Below are 21178 nucleotides of genomic sequence, written 5' to 3'. Positions count from 1 at the left end.
CCGCCGCGCCCCCTGCACTCCGCGCCCCCCCGGCCGGCGGCCCGCACCTCCCACGGGGCTCCGCGCGCCCAGGCACAACCAGCCGATCCCCGCGTCTCGGCGCGCACAGGCTCGCCCAGCGGAGGCCCGAGTGATCGATCTCTCCCCTCCTCCTCCGGGAAGGCTTCCTTCCATGCAGGCGGCAGAGGGTTGTGGAGCCCTGCAGGAGGCCGACCGCGCATGCGCCCCGGCACGTGCGCTCCCTTTCCCGGTCGGGGCGCAGGCCGCGTGTGGGGGGAGCCGTCGGTGTCAAAGTGAAGCGGGTTCCTGGGATGAGACAGAGACGGGCTCTACCCACCCAGCCCTGCTGCTTCCCAAGGGGGTGCCGCCCTGGGGTTCCTCCCAAGCCCCCGGCGGATGGCTGAAACCGCGGATAGGGCCGAACCCTGCATACTTTCCTACAAAGACATACCGATGCTTGAGTTTAACTTAGAAGAGATTGACAACAGCTAATAATGACATAGAACAATGATAACAATATGCATAATATAAGTTATGCGACTGTGATCTCTCTCTGATAACTGATCTGATAACGGAGACAGCTGGATATGCTGGACAAAGGCACCATTCACTCGGGCAGGACCGAGCAGGTCCTTGTGAAATTATCAAGTCACACAGAATGGCAGGCAATTTAAAACATGAATTATACCTGGAATTTTCCACTTCACATTTTTGGACCGCGGTTGACCACAGGTAACTGAAATGGTGGAAGGGAAATGGTGGGTAAGCGGGGACTAGCGTAACTAGGGAGTGATGAGTTTGGGGTACTTATTTTCAATCTAGCTTAGCTGTGAGCTTGTGCAATTTAATTTCTAATAATGGCTGTGTGTCATCACTGAAAAGCGACTTCATCGGTCAGCCCTGCGGCACGGACACCAGCTGCCACCAGTGTCCCCAAGAATGACCACCACGTACGCTCTCTCAGCCCAGGGCCTGTCCGCTGTCCTTCGCCGCTCATCGCCTGCAACACGGGCCAGCGCTAACTCTGTACTAACTTCATCGATGTGCTGAACGAACTCACCAGAGAGGAAAGGGACACGAACAGGGAATTCACCATTAAATAGGTAGTGGGGGCCTCCCCTGAGTGAGGTGATGTCCACTGGGTGTGGGGAAACCCCTGCCTTCATGGAGAATACGTTCTGGTTGAGGAAGGAGTGGAAAAACCCAAAAAATGTATTATGTCGAGAATTAAAAGACAAGCCCTTTGGAGAGAAAGGAGCATCGCAGTGAGGCGGGGAGGAAAGGCCTCGCTGTAAAGGTAATAACACTTTAAAAAATAAATTTTTTTTATTGATTTCAGAGGGGAAGGGAGAGGGAGGGGAGGGAGAGACATCGGTGATGAGAGAGGATCATGGCTGGGCTGTCTCCTGCACGGCCCGCACGGGGCTTTCCAAGGCAGTCTGGAGTTTCTCTTTACACCGAGGAGTCCTCAAACATCTGCCACCCGGGCCAAGCAGAGTTCTCAAAGAAACTTTATTTATAAAACAGAACGGTGACTGAATATAAACTCACATTCATATTTACATTATAGTCCAAGTACATTACAGCTTTAATTTATGAACAGAAAGGTCCTGTCGCTGCTTCTTTTTCTTTTCTGTCTTCTTTGCATCGCTGATGTGCATTTTCACTTGATCTTGTAACTTAGAAAAGAAAGCTTGAGAGGACTTTAAGGCTTTGTCTTTACCTTCATCCTGCAATTAAAATAACACGTGCTCATGTACAGATGTGCTCACGGCAAAGAACCCCAATGACGACGACATCCTGTCAGAATAGGAATGATCCCTGGCTGGTGTTCTCAGTGGTTAGCGTCGGCCCATGGACTGAAGGGTCCCGGGGTCAATTCCCGGTCAAAGGCCTGGACCTGGGTGGCAGGTTTGATCCCTGGCCCCGGCAGGAGGCAACCAATGTTCCTCTCGCCCCCCTCTCCCCCCCACACTCTCTCTAAAAATCAATGGAAAGAAATATCCTTGGTTGAGGATAAAAATACAGATACACTATATATATATATATATATATAAATTGAAAAAGGACTAGGCGAACTTGTGAAACACTCAACCGGTCAGCACAGAGATACTCTACGCATTCGGTGCTGCTCCAGTGCTCTTGGAATCAGAGGGCAGAGGGAGTAGCAGGAAACGCTGTGAGGAGCAGAGTGTGAGGCTGTGTCCGGTCACCAGGGGCCTCCGCACCCGCAGGTGGGCGGTGTCGCCGGCTCTGCCACCCAGTGGACCGTGGGCACCTACACCTTGCCACGCGCCTCCCAGCGGCCCCTCCAGCGCCTGCGGACTCACCTTCAGCAGCGAGGCTTTGCCGGCTCTGGTCAGCTGCCTGAGCTGCTCCGAAGCCGCGGCCTTGCTGAGCTTCCCCGCGGGCTGGGCGCTGCTCTTCTCCAGGAGTCTCCTGCGCTTCTCCTTCTCCTTCAGTTTCATGTGCTTCCTCAGTTTCTTTTTCCGCCTTTCTCGCTTCTTGTCTGTGGCTGTTTTCTCAGCAGCGGTTTTTATATCTCCAGCTTTATTTTTTTCCTTTTAAAAAGTAACCACCAACATACTGGTTAGTCAGGCCAACAGCACGTGGACTCCAGCCTGAGCCCCAGGACCTGCCGAGGGGGCCCCAGGGTTAAGCGGCTGACGCCAGCCACTGGGCTGGTTGCAGGGTCTGAGACAGGAGATCCTCCGGGTGGCGCTCAGCTGCCTCGCTCTCCTCAGCGGCCAGCCGAGCTGCGGGGGCTGTCGCCGGCAGAGTCTCTGAAGGGGTGGGTGCGGGAGCAGCAAAGCAAGTGAGGGGAGAGGGGCTGTGCTGCTAGGCCAGCGGGAAGACAGATCCGGGCAGGACCGGCGTCACTGTGCCAGGCGTGAGCGCCGTGTCCACGGGCAGGGACCGCCGCACTCGGCTGGGCCACCCTCTACCGACACCCAAAGGCTCGTGTTCTAGACCCCGACTCCATTCCAGAAAAGCATTAAACGGACAGCATGAGGGGGAGATGCTGACGTTAAAAGATTGCTAGTATGTGTGCAATACATGCCATTTGTTTGAAACCTAAGCCCGCTAGTATGCAATGGGTTAGAACAAGATACTGATTCTGGCTGCCTACCAACAGCTTTTGTAATAAGTCTCATATCTGCAAATCGTAGTAACAGCTGATTATAGGAGTCTGGTATTTGAATATTAAATACCATTATAACATTAATTTGATTATACTTAGGAACTGCTGAGATACATTAGAATGAAAACTACGAACTCAAGGAGAATGACAATAAACGGAGACCTGGCCGAGAACACTGCTTATCGGCCGATACTGCGCGTTTCACCCGGCTCCTCACCTTGACCTCCTCTGGGGCCAGGAGAGCTGCGTCGCTGACGCTCACGGGGGCGACCTCCTCCATGGTGATGGCCGGCAGGTTGGACACAACTTTAATCTCCGGAACGGGCTGGAAAAGACAACACATGGATGAGGAAGTAAGAAACAGTCGCACCTGAAAGAATTGAATTGTGAACCCAGTAACTTAAAATCGAATACATAAAATGCTTTCGGGAGGTTCTTTAAAACATGAGCTGTGCTGAGGGTGGAAGCCAAGCTAACGGGGCAGCACTCATGCTGCCTGCGGAGTCGAGGTCTCCCGTGTCAGCACTGCCCCAGGGGCACCCCGTCCTACCCTTCTGCATGGCACCTCTGCCGGATTCACACACCAGCTCTCTCATCTGGGACTGAACTATTCCCCTCTCCCATGCTTGTGTATGTTCTCAATCTTATCTGTTTAATAGAACCTGTTGATTTCTGTAAATATTAACTTGCCCTTGATTGGGGGGGTGAGGGGAGGGGGGAAGAGCTCACTGTAAGAAACATATGGAGCCCGGCTGGTGTGATTGGGCCGTGACCCATAACCCAGGAGGTCACGGTTCGATTCTTGGTCAGGGCACATGCCTGGGATGCGAGCTCGATCCCCAATGGGGGGCGAGCAGGAGGCAGCTGATCCATGATAATCTCTCATCATTGATGTTTCTGTCTCTCCTTTCCTCTCCCTTCCTCTCCCGAAACCAATTAAAAAATGTATTAAATAAAAAAGAAACATATGGAAAAAGATACCAGGGAAAATGTTCACTGGAACAATACTTAGTAAGTTTTCTCTTTTTCCAGCTCCTAAAAACAGACTCTGATTAGCAGAAGCCAAATGAAGGGCTGGTCTCCCCAAAGCTCAGCCAGGGCCGCGCCCACAGCTGCTCCGTGTCCAAGCAGGAGGGTGCGCACTCACGGGTTTGGGGATGAAGTGGAAGTTGGAGAGGGCGTCCAGCTTTAGGAAGAGGGCGTCCATCATCTTCTGGATGGCCACGTGCTCTGGGTTTTCTTCTTCTTCTGTTTTTTGCTGAGAAAATAGGTTTAACACCATCAGACGAAGCGGCTTAAGGGACGTCACCGGACAGAACCCCACAGCCCCGGCCTGTGTACCGAGCCTCCTGGCAGCACCCCTGGGCGGGACACAGGTCCCTCCACTAGTGCCCGGGGACAGGCAGCCAGGACTGGGACCCAGAGCCTCCTAGCTCTCCCTGCCAGGGCAGTGCTGCTCCTGCTGCTGACGGGCCTAACTGACCGAGCTGCTGGGAGTCTTAAACGGCCTTGGCAGGGGAACAACGTCACCTCATCCCCAAGCACAACTGGCCGCATTCCTGTCAAACCAAATGTAAAGGAATAACTGACAATTGTTATATTGGAAATACGACTCTGTCCTACGTAGGAATATTTTTTAAAGAATCTAAGTAAAAAGAAAAACCAAAAATACCCACCAGACCTAAAAGTATGAATGGATTCACCAATAATCTTATAAAACACACCAGCAACTTCTACAGGATGAATGAGAAATGATTTAAAAACTGCAGCACTGCCCGGCCATGTGGCTCAGTGGTTGAGCGTCGACCTATGGAACCAGGAGGTCGCGGTTCGATTCCCCATCAGGGCACGTGCCCGGGTTGCAGGTTCAGTTGCCAGTGTAGGGTGTGCAGGAGGCGGCCGATCAATGATTCTCTCTCATCACTGATGTTTCTATGTCTCCCTCCCTTCCTCTCTAAAATCAATAAAATATATATTGTTTAATTGTAGCACTACTGTAATACAGCTGGAAAAGTTAATAACTAGCTGTGAAGTATCAGGTGACCACTGTTAACTACAAGACAACCTCGCTCTCCGCTCAGTGGGAACGTTATAACCCACCCTTCCGGCTTGCGTGGAGCCTCACCCTGAGACCAGGGGACCGAGAGCTCAGGGTTTCTGTCTGATGAATTTCGGCCAGCACAGAACTGGTTCTCCCAGTCTCTCCTTTCAGCAACAGCTGTGCCTTCGTGGCACCTCACCTGGCTGAGCTTGATGTATTCCTGCTCGTATATTTCTGCGAGGCTCAGCTTGCTCTTCTCGTGGTCCAGCGTTAGCCGCTTCTTATATTCGAACGCGTCCTCCTTGGGCTTCTCCTTCCGGACGACATCGTCCCACGCCTGAGAAGGGAGGGGGAAGGGCACACTCTCACATCGTCTCCTTTCCTCCCAGGCTCGCTCACGGACCTGCCCCGTCCCACCTACGACCATCCCAGAGGAAGCAGCTCCCACCCCTGAAGCGACTGCTCACCTCACAGAGAGTAAGTCTAGGGAAAGCAGAGCGGGCCCCCGCAGGAGCCCTTTCCGCTTGTTTTAAACGCGCCTTTCTCCTGGTTACCCACTTGAAGTCCCTGTTTCCCCATCACGGTGTGTTCACAGCCAAGATTCAGGTTTGTCTTGTGTCACTCAAATGTAAAGACCCTCCGCAGGCAGCGCCCACCCTGCAGCCCCTCCTGCTTTCAGCCACTTCACACACGCACGCACGTCGAAAGCCCCTCTCATTACACACGCAGACACTCCCGTTGTATTCCAAGCGGACAAAAGACCAATTCTGCAGCAAAAGCTCTTCGCTCGGTTTGTAACATTTGAATAAAAACAGACCCCTGGTCTGTCACATCAGATGCTGTGCCCAGACCCCGGGTCCTGGGTGTGACCACATCGAGTCAGATGTCAGTCACCACAGCCACCGCCCGCCACCAGCTTCATCCCACACCACCCAGCGGGCCAGCACGGCGAGGGGCCCTGGCCATGGCCCTGGCCCCGTTTCTCCTCCGGCACCGCACCCAGTGAGGACCGCGCCTCACACCACAGACGCTGAGGAGCCTTCAGTGCAGACTGCGGGCCTTTATGTGAGCAGCCGACATAAAACTTCTATGAAAACAGAGCATCAGTCATTGCTGCTCCCCAAAGACGATCGCATTATTTCTAAAAACGCCCGCCACCGTTCACCGAGGCGCTTTCCACCACGGACCTGGTCTCTGATCCGCTGCTTGATGATGTCTTCCAGCTGGAGCGTGGTCTCCTCGGTGATGACCGGCGCTGGAGGCAACAGCACACGTGCGATTAGGTGGATACAAACCAGGCCAGGGGGTCTCACAGGGCGGGCCTCGGCCGCAGCACCCACACCCGGGAACCTGCCGGACGGGCATTCTCGGGCCCTGCCCCCCAGCTCCCGGGTCAGGCGGGGCCGTACCCATGCGGACGGCGTGGTCGAAGTGCAGCGTCTCCTCCAGCAGGCTGTTCTCCGGGCGCTTCTGTGCCGTCACTTCTCCCTGAAGCTGCCACGGCTTCTTTTCCAGCAGCTCTTTTTCTAAAGACGCGATTTTTTCATTCATCTGAGAGGGAGCGGCGAAGCGTTATTACGTACTTCGGAAACACAACTGGACGTATAATTGAGTAAGAGCAACTGATGTTTTTAAAAGTGGGAAAGAAATGCATTGCTCCGGAGAGTAGTGACGGCCTATTCCTGTTGCCTGTGGTGGGGAGCTGCAATATACTACATCCCCCCGATTTTCCTCGCTGAACTGAAACGCCAAGTCTGTGGGACGCTAAATCCCTCCAGAAGCAGCTGGCTATATTTCTGGGCTCTCGTATTCACATCCTCTACCTCATTCACAAGCCACCGACGACGTTTGTTATTAGAGCATTCTAAGATGAAGTCATGTTTCCGTGGCAACATCAGTGTCTGATGGAGCCTGACCCTGCGGCTACACCCCAATCCAAGTTATCGCTGACTTCTAAAAGACAAGGAAGTGACAGAGCCAAATAACTGGAGCCTGGCTATATTCCTTTCAAATGGCATTTCATCTTCTGAAGTCAGGTGACCTGGGCATCAATTTTATCAACTTTTGGAAGATGTGCCTGAGATGGTGCTAAATACCGTTGTCTCCATGGTACTCACAGAGCCGCCTGCTCAGCACCTCAGAGCAAGAGGCCGTATGCGTAAGAGCAGCTACAGTTCCCAGGAGAGGTTCTCAGGGCAGCTGATTAGGAAAGAGAGGCCACGGGTACAAACACAGCAGGGAGAGAAAAGCAGCCGGTTTTTACGGCGACGCCCCAAACTGAGAGTCACGGGGCCCATTTTTACAAGTTAGCTGCTTTCCACTGGGCGTCCCTACGTAGTGTGAGCTACAGAGGAGCAAGGTGTGTTTTTTAAAGGATAAGTCAGCATTCTACCAAGAAACACAGTAGATCAGTTAGCAGTCTGCAAGTTCCAGTCACGAAAGCATGTAACAAATCCCTTACATTCCTATTTATTACCTTTTCCTGTCTTTTTTCAAAGGAGGACTTAACTTCAGCAGGATCTTTCTGTGCATTTAAGACGCTTGTCTCTTCAGGTTCCTCGTCATCTCCAGATTCCTCGTCATCTGGCAGGGCGAAGGTCACCCTCTTCGACGTTTCTTTACGTTGTTTATTGTCTTCAGTTTCTTCAAGGTCATTCTCTTCATCCCTGTGATACCAAAACACGTATCAAAGGAAGAACACCCCTTTTCATTAGGGAAACAAAAAGAAACACGTTTTCTCATAATGCAAGTTTTCTTCTGTATGCCTAATGCAACTAAATATCCAGAACTTCTCAAGGCATCCAGTTATTAAGGAATGACAGAAGGATTTAGGTGAAATAGAACAAAAAGTGGCCAATGTAAAGAAAATAAATTACTGCCCTAGCTCAGTGGTTACAGCGTCAGCCCCCGCACCCAAGGGTTCCAGGTTCCATCACTGGTCCAGATTGGGGTGCATGTGGGAGGCAACCAATCGATGGTTCTCTCTCCCCCCCCCTCTCCTTCCTTCCCTCCCTTACATTCTTCTGAAAAACTCAATGGAAAAAATATCCTCAGGTGAGGATTACCCAAAAAAAAAAAAAAAGGGAAAAAATTACTCATCAATCTATAATACCAAGTCATCTCACACAAATAGCAATAGTTTATCTTTCTTGGCACAAAACCAAATCAAAGCTCCTTGCACTAAAGGTCTGATGGACCCTTATTGGGTGAACTCTAACGCCCTTCCACGTGGACCTTCTCTGGCTCCCTGGAGACGACGGGACCTCTGAGAACCCGACTCCTCAGGCCCATGACGCTGCGAGCATGCGCACGACGGGCCACGCCCGGCCTGCATGGAAAGGGCACCGAACACACTCACGTGTCCGAGAGGCTCTCCTCTGCTCCCCGTTCAGCAGGCTCTCCCTCTTCTTCACCGGAGCCCAGTTCCTCATCGGGGGCATCTGCCACGTCTTCGTCACTTTCAACGGGATCAAAGAAATCCTTGTACTTCAGGTTTCTGGAACTTTTACCCGACTGAAACACAGACACTTTGCATGAAGGGCAGGAACGGAACGTGCATTAAGCCGTGCTTATGTGTGTATGTTAACATTGCACAGGGAACACTGGCCTGCCGATGACACTACCAAGAAACCCTAAGAACCACTAGACCCTAGCCAACTAAAAGTAGGAATCCTTTACACAATATTCCTAACTCTACATCTTCTAGCTACAATGATTTCCAGCCCTGACTGGTTTGGCTCAGTGGATTGAGCATTGGCCTGTGGACTGAAGGGTCCCAGGTTCGATTCTGGTCAAGGGCAGGTACCTTGGTTGTGGGCACATCCCCAGTGGGGAGTGTGCAGGAGGCAGCTGATCGATGTTTCTCTCTCATCGATGTTTCTAACTCTCTATCCCGCTCCCTTCTTCTCTGTAAAAAATCAATAAAATATACAATGATTTCCAAAAGATCCCTGCCTGATCAAGTACACAAGTGCCTCCCTGTCACTAGTATTTGCAGTGCCTGGTGAAAACACATGTTTGAGGGACAGTGCTGAAGGTCTGACAGGTGTGATTATGGCTATTAAGCTACAGTGGCCTCTGAGAAGGCAATGGTGGCTCCGGCTTAATCTTTCCCGTCAATTTCTCTGAGCCGATCTAAGTATTTCACTTACGCCCTGGGGAGTGTTGAGATATTTCCACCTCTTCCGGAAGAAACAGAACAGAATGCAATTTGTGGAGGTAGAAGGTCCCCTTTCTCTCCTCTCCCAACATATTACCTTAGGTTTTTGACGCCCAAACAGTCCTCCCTCATCTCCATCGGAATCAAGATCTTCAAATAAGTCAATCTCTTCGTCCTCGTCCTCGTCCTCGTCGTCACCTTTTCGTTCCTCTGCTTTTTCCATGGTTTCTAGAAAGCTCTCCATTTCAGAGAGTTTGAAGAATTTGTCGTCCACTACGGACTTCTCCCTGGGCTTCTTGGGCCTTTGGCTTTGCACCTTGCTCTGCTGTTCCAGCTTGCCGATATCAAAGTCAAGGTCGGAATCCTCATCGCTGAAGACGGGGCTTCTCCTCAGATCACGTTGGCTGGGATGTCTGGTTGTCTCCTCTCCTTTGGGATCATCGCTGCTCAGGTCTGACCCTTCCTCCTCCTCCTCCTCCTCCTGTCCTAGGCCCTCCTGGCCCTCAGCCTCCATCTCCGAGCCATCCTCTCCACCCTCCTGCTCTTCCTCCTCCGGGAGAAGGCTGAGGTCTCCGTCCTCGATGGTTTCACGGACGGCGCTCTCAAAGTACTGCAGCACCGGCTCATTCTGCAGCTCCAGCTGCTGCCAAATCTGCTCCTCGTCAAAACGGTCGATCACCAGTTTCTGTAAAGGGCTCCCGGGGATCCTGCCGCGCTCCAGCACTTTATTAAAGTCATAAAGCACTTTTGTCAAGGAAGTGAAGCTTGATGCCAATTCATCTTGAATCCTAGCAAGGGAGCAGGGGAGGAAGTTAAAGGAGACTTTTTAAGAAATGTATCTTTATTGTTTAAAGTATTACAGACGTCACCTTCGCCCCCCCTCCGCAGTGACCCGCTCCACCTCGCATGCGCCCCACCCCCCTTCCCCGTACTATTGTCTGTGTCCATGGGATACACACGTAAGATCTTTGGTTAATCCCTTTCCACCCCCCACAGTCCCTGCCTTCGCTCTGAGATTCGTCAGTCTGGTAGTAACCTCGCGGTACTCTTAAATTAAAGGGGGAAATAAGGCCCCAGTCTTGTTCAAAATCAAATGTGAATGAAACGTCAATTTTAAGTATAGATTCTGGTCCCCAAGAATCTGGACCATCTTGCTGATGAGCCACCTTAATGCACAAAAGTGTGAACTTAGTATCTGTGAATCTGCACACGACTGAAATTCTGACAGGCTAAGGGGGCGGAAACTATCTGAAATTTGGGGAAAAGAGATCTACCAGTACGCCTCCCGTTAGCTTCCCTCTATCCCGGACACTGACAGGGGCCTGCAGCCCGCGCCCGCCGCAGACCGGGACCCGATCCCGAGCCCGGGCTCCGCGCACTTACGTGAGGAAGCCCTCTGGCCGGCCTGTGTTCTCACCAACCTCGTCCAGACACCGCTTCAGAGTCCGCTGACGCCAGACCCGCAGGGCCATGGCTGTTTAAAACCCAGCTCGCCGCGCCGCATGCCCCGGAAGTAGGGCGCCCGGAAACGCGTCACAGAGATTCGCCCCGCGCAACCTGGAGCGCAGAGGAAAAGGTTCCGCCGCACGCAGGTTCCGGACCCACCCCTAGCCCGAGCCAATGGCCACGCGAGAACCGTCGCTGCGCTTGCGCAGGGGATGGCGCAGGGAACGGAAAGGAGCCATTGGTCGACTCCAGCGCCTTTGAACTCCTCCGGAAAATCTGTTTGGCATTCCTGAGGGTCCCACAGTGCGTGACGCCTTCTCCTTTTAAGTGTCCGCCTTACATGCACCAGTTGGCTTCACGGCACGTTGTATTGTAAAGAAGAGCGGGTCCAAACCCAGCACCCGACAGGAATTCTGCAACACTCGCCACGCCCCCTAGCGTCGTAGGCCCGCCCCCGGCATTTTGCCCCGCCCCATCTTCTGGCACGTTGCCCCGCCCCTTGAAGCGCCCCGCCCCTCCTCTGGCCACGTTGCCCCGCCCCCTTGAAGCGCCCCGCCCCTCCTCTGGCCACGTTGCCCCGCCCCCCGTCCGAGCCGTTGACGCCCCGTCCGACGCACGTCGCGGCTTTAGCCCGTCGCTTCCAAGATGGCGCAGGTGCTGAGGGCGGCTGTGGCGGCGGCGTGCGCAGGAGGTGACTCCCCCGCGCCGTCGGGGTTCGCCGTGGGGCGGGGCTCAGGGGGCGGGAGGCCCCGAACCCAGGCGGGGCGGCCAGGGGGCGCGGTGCGCGGCCGCCGTCCGCACCCTGAGGCCGAAGGGGGCTTCCAGAAACGCCTCAGGTTAGCGGCGGGGGTGGGGGCCTCCTCCTGTGGGCGCCTCACAGCCCCCCCTGGAGGGCGTGCCGGTGACGGCGCCCCTTTTCCACGACGCCCCGGAGGGACGCGGGAGCCCGTCCTTGGGGACAGACAGCAGGGCCGGGACCGAAGTGAACGGCGGAGGGGCCGTGAGCTTATGTGAGGGCGCGCCCTAGAGAAGAGACGCCGAAAGGAAGGCAAGTCCTGTGCGAACACACACACACACACGCAGACTCACACACTCACACACTCACACTCACACACGGGAGCCGAGCCCGGCCGGCGGCGCAGTGGTTAGCGCGGGCGCGCATGCGCGAGGGAGACAGCCCACCCATGAGTCTCTCCCACCTCCCTCCCTCCCACTCTCAAAAAAAAGTTTAAAAAAAAAATATGTATATATATATATATATGTCCTCAGGTGAGGATTAACCACATAAAAACCAGACAAAGCCGTGGGCTGGCCTCCCACACTGCGCTGCCGAAGGCCCGCTGTGGACAGGCTGGCGCTGCCCCCCTGCTCCCGGATAACTGCCTCCTGCGCACCCGCAGGAAGGAGGGGCGCGGGTGCAGGGTTCCCAGGTCCCCTGAGTTCTCTACATCCATTAGAAATAAATCAAAAAGGGCTCAGTCGTGAGCGCCGACCTCTGACCCCGGAGGTCAGGGCGCAGGCCCGGGTCGAGGGCTCCATGCCCAGGAGGGGGCGCGCGGAGGCAGCCGGCCCATGATTCCCTCTCTCCCTGAAATCAATCAGAAAAACATATTTTTTTAAAAAGCTGCCTGGATTCCGTGGTGACAGAATCGCAGGTGTCCTGGCTCCCCGGTCCCCACCTCCCCCCAGGCCCCCCTTTTCTCCTGTGGGGACCCCCCGTCGGAGGGCAGCTCTCCCTCCACCTGGAATTCCCCGTTGAGATCACGGCTCCCAGTGAGTCACCCCTGAGCGTCCTCCAGCTCAGCCCCTTCCGGGGGTGCAGCCGGGGTGAGCCCCTAATAATGTCCGGTTTCTCACCGAGGAAGGGCTCCCTCTCCTTCCGCCCACGGGCCTTACAGTTCTGCGCGCCCTTTGAAGTCGCTTCTCAAGCTGAACCGATTCTCTTTTAATATACTAGTATTTTTTAAAATATATTTTTATTGATTTTAGAGAGGAAGGGAGAGGGGGAGAAAGATGGAAACATCCGTGATGAGAGAGCATCATGGATCGGCTGCCTCCTGCACGCCCCCTACTGGGGATCGAGCCTGCAACCCTGGCCTGTGCCCTGACCGGGAATTGAACCCAGGACCCTTTAGTTTGAAGGCGACACTCCATCCACTGAGCCGCACCAGCCAGGGCAATATACTGGTATTTTTATTGATTTCAGAGAGGGAGAGAGAGAAACATCCATGATGATAGAGCATCATGGATCGGCCGCCTCCTGCACGCCCCGGGGATCGAACCCGGGACCCCTCAGTCCACAGCCAGTCACTCCGTGCACTGAGCCAAACCTACTAGGGCGATCACTGTAGTCTTTTTTTAAAAAAAAAAAATTTTTTTTTTTAATCCTCACCTGAGGAGTGAGGATATTTTTTTCATTGATTTCTAGGGAGAGTGGAAGGAAGGAGGGGAGAGAGAGAGAGAAACATGGATGTGAGAGAGACACATCGATTACTTGTCTCCCACACATGCCCTGAGCAGGACCAGGGATCGAACCTGCAACCCAGGTACACACGCCCTTGACCGGGAGTCGAACCCGAGACCCTCCAGTGTGTGGACCGGCGCTCTAACCATTGAGCCGCGCCAGCCAGGGCGATCACTGTAGTCTGTCTTACGCACCTGCCGTGGCTGAGTGCTGAGCCCCAAGGAGACAAGTGCACAATAGAAGCCTCCGCACATGATCGGTATAAAGAGGTGACACGTGTACATGAAAAAGTATTACATTCGTTAAAACACATCTCTAACGAGCAGGTGATAGGCAAGTTTTGCCACTGACACGCCCTCCCAGGCCCTCCTTCCTCTTCTCAGTAAAAGTGCAAGTCCGTATCTTACCGCATACACCATTGCAAGCTGCCCTTTGCCAACACCCGCCCCCCCAGAAAACAAACACCAAACTCATAAAGAGTCATCTCCTTGTCTCTCAGAAAGCCATCGCTTAGCAAGTCGCTATTGCTCATGGGGCACACACTAAAGATACTAAAAACAGAGGATCAGAAAGCATTTCAGAGGCACGAGGACGCTAAACATCACCGTTGAACAGCATTGACCTTGGTGCCGGACTGACCTGGGCTCCAGGCTCCGCTCTGCCACCTTGTGTGACCTTGAGGAAAATCCCTGAGCCAGGCCCGCCTTCCTTGTCTCTCACGTGGGAAGAATCACACTGACTCACAGAGTTTACCAGGACATGGCCTCTGTGTTATGGCCACGAGGACTCGGGGGCAGAGCCGGCCACGGCACCATCCACTCTCACTCCGGAATTTGGGATTTAACAGTTTGCAAGGTTACGTAGACGTTTCGTGGCGTAACTGACGATGAGATAAGCCCCGGGGTCTCTACTAGGAAGGTGAGCTCACATCAGTGAGGTGTTCCACCAGGGGGTTCTGGCCCCCACTGTGTCTGGACCCCAGCAGTCGGGGGAAGGCCTGCAGACGGGCATCTCAGCATTGGAGGTGATAATCAGTTTACAGGTTTGTTAGTTTTTTTCTCTTTTTTTTTTTCAGTTTATAGGTTTTTGAAGGCAGCATGGTCACAAATACAGTTTCCACTTTCACATGACGTTCAAAGGCATTCCCAAGTTAAAACAACAGCCATGAGCCGTGTGAGTGAGTTAGGGAGTTGCTACAAACAACTAATGTTACCTTGGGCAACTTGTAAGTCAGTGCTATTGCATCAAAGTGCAAAAAGAAGACTAGGCCTGGAATACCACCAGAACGTCAGTAGTCACTAAATACCGAAACCCTTACCAAGCAGGTTCTGCAGTCAGAGCCCCGTAAACTTTTCCAGAGCGAAAGGAGAGCGCTGGCCATAAAACGCAGTGAGTTGTGGGTTCACGGAACGGTGCAGCGAATACAGCACCGGGGGTGCCACAACATGGGCCAAGGGCCAGCAGCCTCTAGTTGTAGAGTGAGATTTTTTGGGGGTTGTTAGTCCTCAGGGTATATTTTTCCCGTTGATTTTCTTTTTAAATATTTATTTATTTGTTTGTTTATTTTTTACAGAGAGGAAGGCAGAGGGATAGAGAATTAGAAACATCGATGAGAGAAGCATCGGTCAGCTGCCTCCTGCACACTCCCTACTGGGGATGTGCCCGCAACCAAGGTACATGCCCTCGACTAGAATTGAACCTGGGACCCTTCAGTCCGCAGGCCGACGCTCTATCCACTGAGCCACACCGGTTAGGGCTCCATTGATTTTCTTAGAGTGGAAGAGAGAGACAGAGAGAGAGAGAACAAAAAACAATACAGAAACATCAGCCTGCCACACTCCTCTAGCTGCCCCTTCGCTTGTAGAGATAACTTGGTTGGGCAGATCTTTGTTTCTTTTCCCCCCAACAGTGAGGCATTTTGGCTGATTGACAGCCATTCAAATAAAATGCACATTAAAAAGTACTGTATGGTCAGGGCTTTAATGAGCTTGTTACAGACTAACACCAACAACCGGTCATAGATCAGGAACAAAATTGCTCTCATCGGCCAGTGTGTTATTTCACTGTCACATTCAAGCTCACCCGTTGTGAAGTGCAGAGAATAGCAGGTAATTCTTCATAATGGCAGCTACCCTCTCCGTGCTACCGATAAATGTAAGCTCTTATGGAAGATACCATTCCTTGCTCTGAATCTAGCATCAAATAGCTCCGAATTAGCTTTTTAGCTTCAGGCAGCTATTTCAGAATGGAGTGAGTCATTGAGTTTAGAACATAATTTTAGAAGCACATTCATGTCAAAGGGAGGATGTCCATAAAATGCACATTAAAAAGTACTGTATGGTCAGGGCTTTAATGAACTTGTTACAGACTAACACCAACAACCGGTTCCATCTTTCAGGGCTGTTCTCACGACTGCAGGCTCCCGTTCCAACAGTGAGAGCCTTCTCCACCCCCCAGTCCTCACGTCCTGTGGCCGGTGCTGCCGTGTGGGCCCTGGGGCGGCTCAACCATGTGGCCGTGGCCGTGCCGGACCTGGAAAAGGCCCGGGCGTTTTATCGGGACGTTCTGGGGGCCCGGGTCAGCGAGGTGTCCCCTCTTCCTGAGCACGGGGTGTCTGTGGTTTTCGTTGACCTCGGGAACACCAAACTGGAGCTGCTTCACCCGCTGGGAAAGGACAGTCCGATCGCGGGGTTTCTGCAGAAAAACAAGGCCGGAGGCATGCACCACGTCTGCATTGAGGTATTCAGTTTCCTTTAGGCTTGGCGTTTCACGTTTCTCTCCCACAGAATGTCTTTTGCTTCTTGAGACTGATACGGTCACTGTCATCAGAAATTTTGTATGAAGTTCTTTTTTTTTTTTTTTTGCTAATCACCTGCGGATATTTTTCCATTGATTTTTAGAGAGAGTGGAAGGGAGGAGGAGAGACAGCGAGAGAGAAACATCAATGTGTGAGAGAGAGAGAGACACATCGATTGGTTGCCTCCCACACCCCACACCCTGACCAGGGCTGGGGATGGAGCCCGCAACCGAGGTACATGCCCTTGACCGGAATCGAATCTGGAACCCCTCAGTCCTCGGGCTGACGCTCTATCCACTGAACCAAACTGGCCAGGGCATGAAGTTCTTTAAAGGGGATTAGTAGTAGCATTGGTCCCACTCAAAGATGGCTCCGTAGATGTATTTTCTTTTCCTCTAGAAAACTGCAAATAATAATGTAGTTTATCAAATCTGAACTCAACAGCTTCTACAAAAGGCACTGAAGCCCAGACAGTGTGTCTCAGTGGTTGAGCATCAGCCTATGAACCAGGAGGTCCCCGTTCGCTTCCCAATCAGGGAACCTGCCCGGGTTGTGGGCCCAATCCCCAGTGGGTGGCATGCAGGAGGCAGCCATTCGATGATTCGCTCCCATCATTGATGTTTCTCTCTCTCTCTCCCCCTTTGCCTCCCTCCCTCTCTGAAATAAATAAAAACATATTTTTTAAAAAGTCACCGAAGTTGGCCAAAACAGATTTGAGTTTCCACTCTATGATTTATTGATCACATGTGACCTCCAGTATAACAGGAATACAGCTGCTTTCGCTATCAGAAGGCAAGTAGAAGAAGCAGTAAAAAGACCTGGTGAGGTAAGAGGTCCCATGCCCATGCTGAGTATTCATGGAGTTGTTTCCTGTCCTTAAGATTCTGCGGACTTCTTTCTTACTACAGAAGCAACACATTTTCAGTGACTGACGCTGGTTTTCCCACATCTCCTCAATTGTGTCTGCTAGCAGTTCCTGAAGAAAACATGGCACTTCCTCCTGGGAGCCTTCATCAGCAGATGCTCCTGCTGGAATATCAACAATAGCAGTTACACTCCAGTTTGGTTTCTTCTGATAGGAGGAATGTCACAGTTAGGCCTCTTTCCGAATCCGGAAGAGAGGCGCGTTGATCCCAGGGATTGACTCAGTTCATATTGCAGACATACTGGTATCTGAGAACCTACTGTGCGCGCGCTACTGAGGACTTGGTTCAGCAGCGAACAGGCAGGGACCGTGCCCGCAGTGGGAGGGGCAGCCGGAGCGGGCAGTCTGCCCTGTGATACGCAGAATTCGTGCGCGCGTCTCCTCACTAACAGGTGAGGACAGGTTGGTTGCCGTGGCAGGTCCAGGAGGTGGGAAGGCCCTTGTGAAGGGATCCCCAGGGCACAAGAGGAGGAAGCCCTTCTGGGCAGAGGGAGAAGCAGGTGGAAAGGCACCGAGTTATCAGAGCAACTGCCAGTCCCCCAGGACGCCACGTGCATTGTTTTCTGTATTTCTTATAGCTACCCCAGGAGGGCGCCGTTCTCCCCATCGACAGGTGAGGAAGCCGACTGAGAATAGCTTGCCCATAGTCACATGACTAGTGAGTGGCAGGGCTGCTAACTAGTTCTGTCCAAACTAGATTTGTTCTGATTCCAGCGTCGGCACTGCTGGACGGCGCCATCAGTGTATGAGCGGAACTTAAAATCCGAGGTGGGGAGCCATAAGATGTTCGGCAGGGGACTTGCAAGGCCGCCTAGGTCACCGCTCTCCCTGTCTTAGAAGGTGGATTTTGGCTGCAGGTCTGTATTGCAGTGGACTTGGGGTTTAGCTGAGGCCCCCAAGGACGACAAGCAGGATCCCCGCCTTTGAACCCACTGCTCCGTCCCACACCGCACTGTCTGGGTCCTACATCAGAGCCCAGGCTTCAAAGGAAGCCGCTGTGAGTGAGAAGTGCAGTGAAGTGGGGACAGTGCAAGCTCAGTAACGTAGCAGTGGATGTAAGAGTCGAGGTTGGCAGGGAGATGAAGATGTGGTTCAGTGTAAAATGGAGGTGGGCGACGGGAAGTTGTGGAAGGTGGTGGGTTAGTCCTTACGTTAATGTGAGACACCATCATTGTTCGCTGCTCTCCGTAAAAAATCAAGTGGCTTAACCAGGTAGACAGGTTTTATTTTTCAGGCCTCAGTCTGAGAGTGAGCTGTCCCAGGCTGATGGGCTTCCTCCAATCAACTGGTTTAAAAACCTTGATCTTCCTCAGAAGCCGAGCCCCACAGATGCCCTTGTCAAAAGCATCGTTTGTTCCAGGGCCATCATGGCCTTGAAATTGACACTGACCACATATGGTTTGATTACAATCACTGCCAGTGCTGCCCGTTGGAAATATAACACAAGCCACATAGATTATTTATTTGTTTTAAATATATTCTTACTGATTTCAGAGAAAGGGAGAGGGAGATAGAAACATCGATGATGAGAGATGAGAGAGAATCATCAATTGGCTGCCTCCTGCACCCACTGGGGACCAAGCCCAAAACCCAGGCACGTGCCCTGACTAGGAAACGAACCTTAACCTCCCTGTTCCTGGGGCTCGACCACTGAGCCACACCGGCCAGGCCAGATAGATCATTTTAAATTCATGGATGCGGCCACGAGTGCTTCCGGCCTCTTCAGGCCGCCCCCTAGGAGGTGGGTCTGGTGTGACTGGAACTAGCCGTGCTTCCCCTAAACCCCATCCAGGCAGCAAGGGTTTGATGAAAATGGTGAAAATTCTTAGGCACCATGGTTGCTCACACAGGAAGATTTCGCAACTTCTTTTCCCTCTGGAGCAGGAGCCGGTATGTGTGGTGGTTTCACAAAGGCTCTGCCTCAAGGCAGAGGAGAGAGCCATGAGCCGAGGTCTCTTCTAGTCTCAGGATCCTGTGATTCGGCGTCTCCATGATCTCAAACGCGCTCTTGTTTCTTTCCTTCTCTCCAGGTGGATGACATCAATGCCGCTGTGACGGACTTGAAAGAAAAGAAGATACGCAGTCTAAGTGACGAGGCCAAGATCGGGGCCCACGGAAAACCCGTCATCTTCCTGCACCCCAAGGACTGCGGGGGCGTCCTGGTGGAGCTGGAGCAGGCCTGATGCGTGTAAGGAGCTGCGATGGTGACCGGGAAGCTCCTCAGGGTACTTGGGCTGCGATCCTTCACTCCTTCGGTCACTTCAAAGTTAAAAACCAGATTACAGAATGAGATTCAAAAAACTATGTGTGTGTATATATATATACAGTGTGTGTCCCCCATAAGTGTATACATCCTTTGAATAATTATGAATTCCAATGGGTTAAATCTGAAAAGAAAGACACATCAATTGAGTGTCAGCTAAGTGTATCTACATTTTGGGGGACACACACTCTGTGTGTGTGTGTGTGTGTGTGTGTGTGTATTTGATTTGGAGAAAATTTTGATCACTGAATGCCTAAGGAATATTATTAAAATCATATTCATAGAAATAAATTCTTCCTGTTCTACAATGGGGTCATTTCGGACAGTACACTTGCTGTGTGAAAGGGTGTGTGTGTGTGTGTGTGTGTGTGTGTGTGTGTGAGGGGGGGGGGTGGAGGGAGAGAGATGAGGCGGGTTGGGGACACGAAGGAGGTGTGGCCTCAGATGTTTGGCTTTTCTGGAACAGCTCATGCTCACAAGCCCCTCAGGGCAGGTGTTTGGGGTGCTAAGTCCTATCCGTACCAGTAGGAAGGTTTGTGGGGAACTGGGTGTGTGAGCTCGGCTGCACAGTCGGATGCTGCATTTTTAAAAATCGGTGGTCGTGGAGAGGGCAGTGAGTTTGTAGAGGCAGCTGTCATTCAGGTGCAGGGACACAGCAGCCCCTGAAGGGATGTGCAGAAGGATAGAACCCTTGCTGAGGCGCTCACGGTCCAGGCGGGAAACGTCTTCGTGAAATAGATGTAAATCGCTACAAAGCAGCATGAACGAGTTGGAAAGGAAGGGAGCAGAGCTCTCAGAGGAGGCTTAGAGGCACAGCCTTTGGCCGGACTTTCTTCTTTTTTTAAAATTCTTTATTCTTGAAAGTATTACAAATGTCCTCCTTACACACCATGGTCCTCTCCCCGCCTGCCCTGCCCCCCAGCCCCGGCCTTCACCCCCGCCCCCATTGTCTGTGTCCACTGGTTATGCTTCTCTGCATACAAGTTCTTTGGTTGATGTCTAACCCTCCCAACCGCCCCCCCCCCCCCCACCCGCCGGCCTCCCCTGCCTTAAACTAGTATCAAATGACTTTGCAGAGTCTCAGATGGATGCATAGAATCAGTGCACGGTGTATGGGAAAGTGTTAACATCTTATGACTCATGGATAATTGGATGCTGAGTAGAGAAGGAGGTATGTACACATTGAGCCAGCTGTTAGGGAAGACAAGTGTAGCATTGAGTTGTTATTTAAAAGTTAAAAGCAATGCCCTAGCCTGGTCCCGGGTTCGATTCTGGTCAAGGGCACATACAAGGATCAACCAATGAATGCATAGATATGTGGAACAGAAAATCTCTCTCCCTTTGCCCCTTCCCTCCCTTCCTCTCTCTTTCTCTCTAAAATCAGTTCTTTTGAAAAAGGTGAACTGGGAAGTGTATGGCCTTGTATGTCCTCTTTGCGTGGATAACCACGGTCAGCTTGCAGTGACAGAAAGAACAGGTTTCTGAGTCTCAAGGTGACCTACGGTGGTGACCGGGGTTCCCCGCAGCCATGGGGTGTGAGTGTGTGGGTGGCGCCACCCTGCCGGGTTCAGAGCCAGAACAGCTGTGAGTCCTGTGCCCTCAGCCTGGGACAAGTGTTTCCTACGCTTATTGTGTGCAGAACGCTACCTCTCGGCTTTAATTCAGATCTTAGTTGTTAAGGAGCCAAAACATATCCTGCACCTTTATCCGTGGACAGAACTGGCTTGTGTGAGAGGAAGGCTGCCAACGCGCCTCCTGAGAACTTGAGATAAGGCGCGTCGGGCTGCCCTTGGCCGGGCGCACAGGCCGAGTCCGCAGGCAGTGGGTGGATAAGCCGCGGGGTGGTTTCAGGTGCGTGACGAGGTGGACATCCCCCCGCCCCTCGAGGTGATCGGAATAGAGATCTGAGCTCGGAGGAAAACAGGCGCAGAACGGTCATTT

General features: G+C 52.5%; 2 protein-coding genes and 1 long non-coding RNA gene across 4 annotated transcripts; 2 read left to right on the top strand and 1 right to left on the bottom strand.

The window, feature by feature from the left end:
- The first annotated feature begins 319 nt into the window (after positions 1-319).
- Positions 320-3852, top strand: LOC138998513 (uncharacterized). The gene is made up of 3 exons (XR_011469180.1): positions 320-732; positions 883-1297; positions 3242-3852. It is a non-coding gene; the product is annotated as an uncharacterized lncRNA (long non-coding RNA).
- Positions 1494-10859, bottom strand: MPHOSPH10 (M-phase phosphoprotein 10). Its single transcript, XM_070400651.1, has 11 exons — positions 10726-10859; positions 9440-10130; positions 8542-8696; positions 7660-7849; positions 6593-6734; positions 6371-6438; positions 5383-5520; positions 4290-4400; positions 3360-3467; positions 2331-2561; positions 1494-1730 (listed from the first exon to the last, which is right to left on the bottom strand). Exons 1-11 carry the CDS (start codon positions 10812-10814, stop codon positions 1581-1583), a joined length of 2073 nt encoding a protein of 690 aa, XP_070256752.1. The 5' UTR covers positions 10815-10859; the 3' UTR covers positions 1494-1580.
- A 538-nt stretch (positions 10860-11397) lies between these two features.
- On the top strand, positions 11398-19528 carry MCEE (methylmalonyl-CoA epimerase). 2 transcript variants are annotated; one of them, XM_070400456.1, is made up of 4 exons: positions 11421-11479; positions 14826-14925; positions 15651-15991; positions 19005-19528. In XM_070400456.1, the coding sequence occupies exons 2-4, from the start codon at positions 14862-14864 to the stop codon at positions 19155-19157; spliced, it is 558 nt and encodes a 185-aa protein (XP_070256557.1). In that variant the 5' UTR covers positions 11421-11479; positions 14826-14861; the 3' UTR covers positions 19158-19528. The 2 variants fall into 2 exon arrangements, with proteins under 2 accessions (XP_070256558.1, XP_070256557.1); XM_070400457.1 differs by lacking the exon at positions 14826-14925 and having other exon boundaries at positions 11398-11479.
- Positions 19529-21178: the final 1650 nt, after the last annotated feature.

This window comes from Myotis yumanensis, unplaced genomic scaffold, assembly GCF_028538775.1.
Source record: "Myotis yumanensis isolate MYYU_CA2020_CCGP unplaced genomic scaffold, mMyoYum1.0.hap1 SCAF_20, whole genome shotgun sequence".
Taxonomy (NCBI): domain Eukaryota; kingdom Metazoa; phylum Chordata; class Mammalia; order Chiroptera; family Vespertilionidae; genus Myotis; species Myotis yumanensis.
Note: the sequence above shows the minus strand (reverse complement) of the source record. Positions and strands in the feature narration are given on the sequence as shown.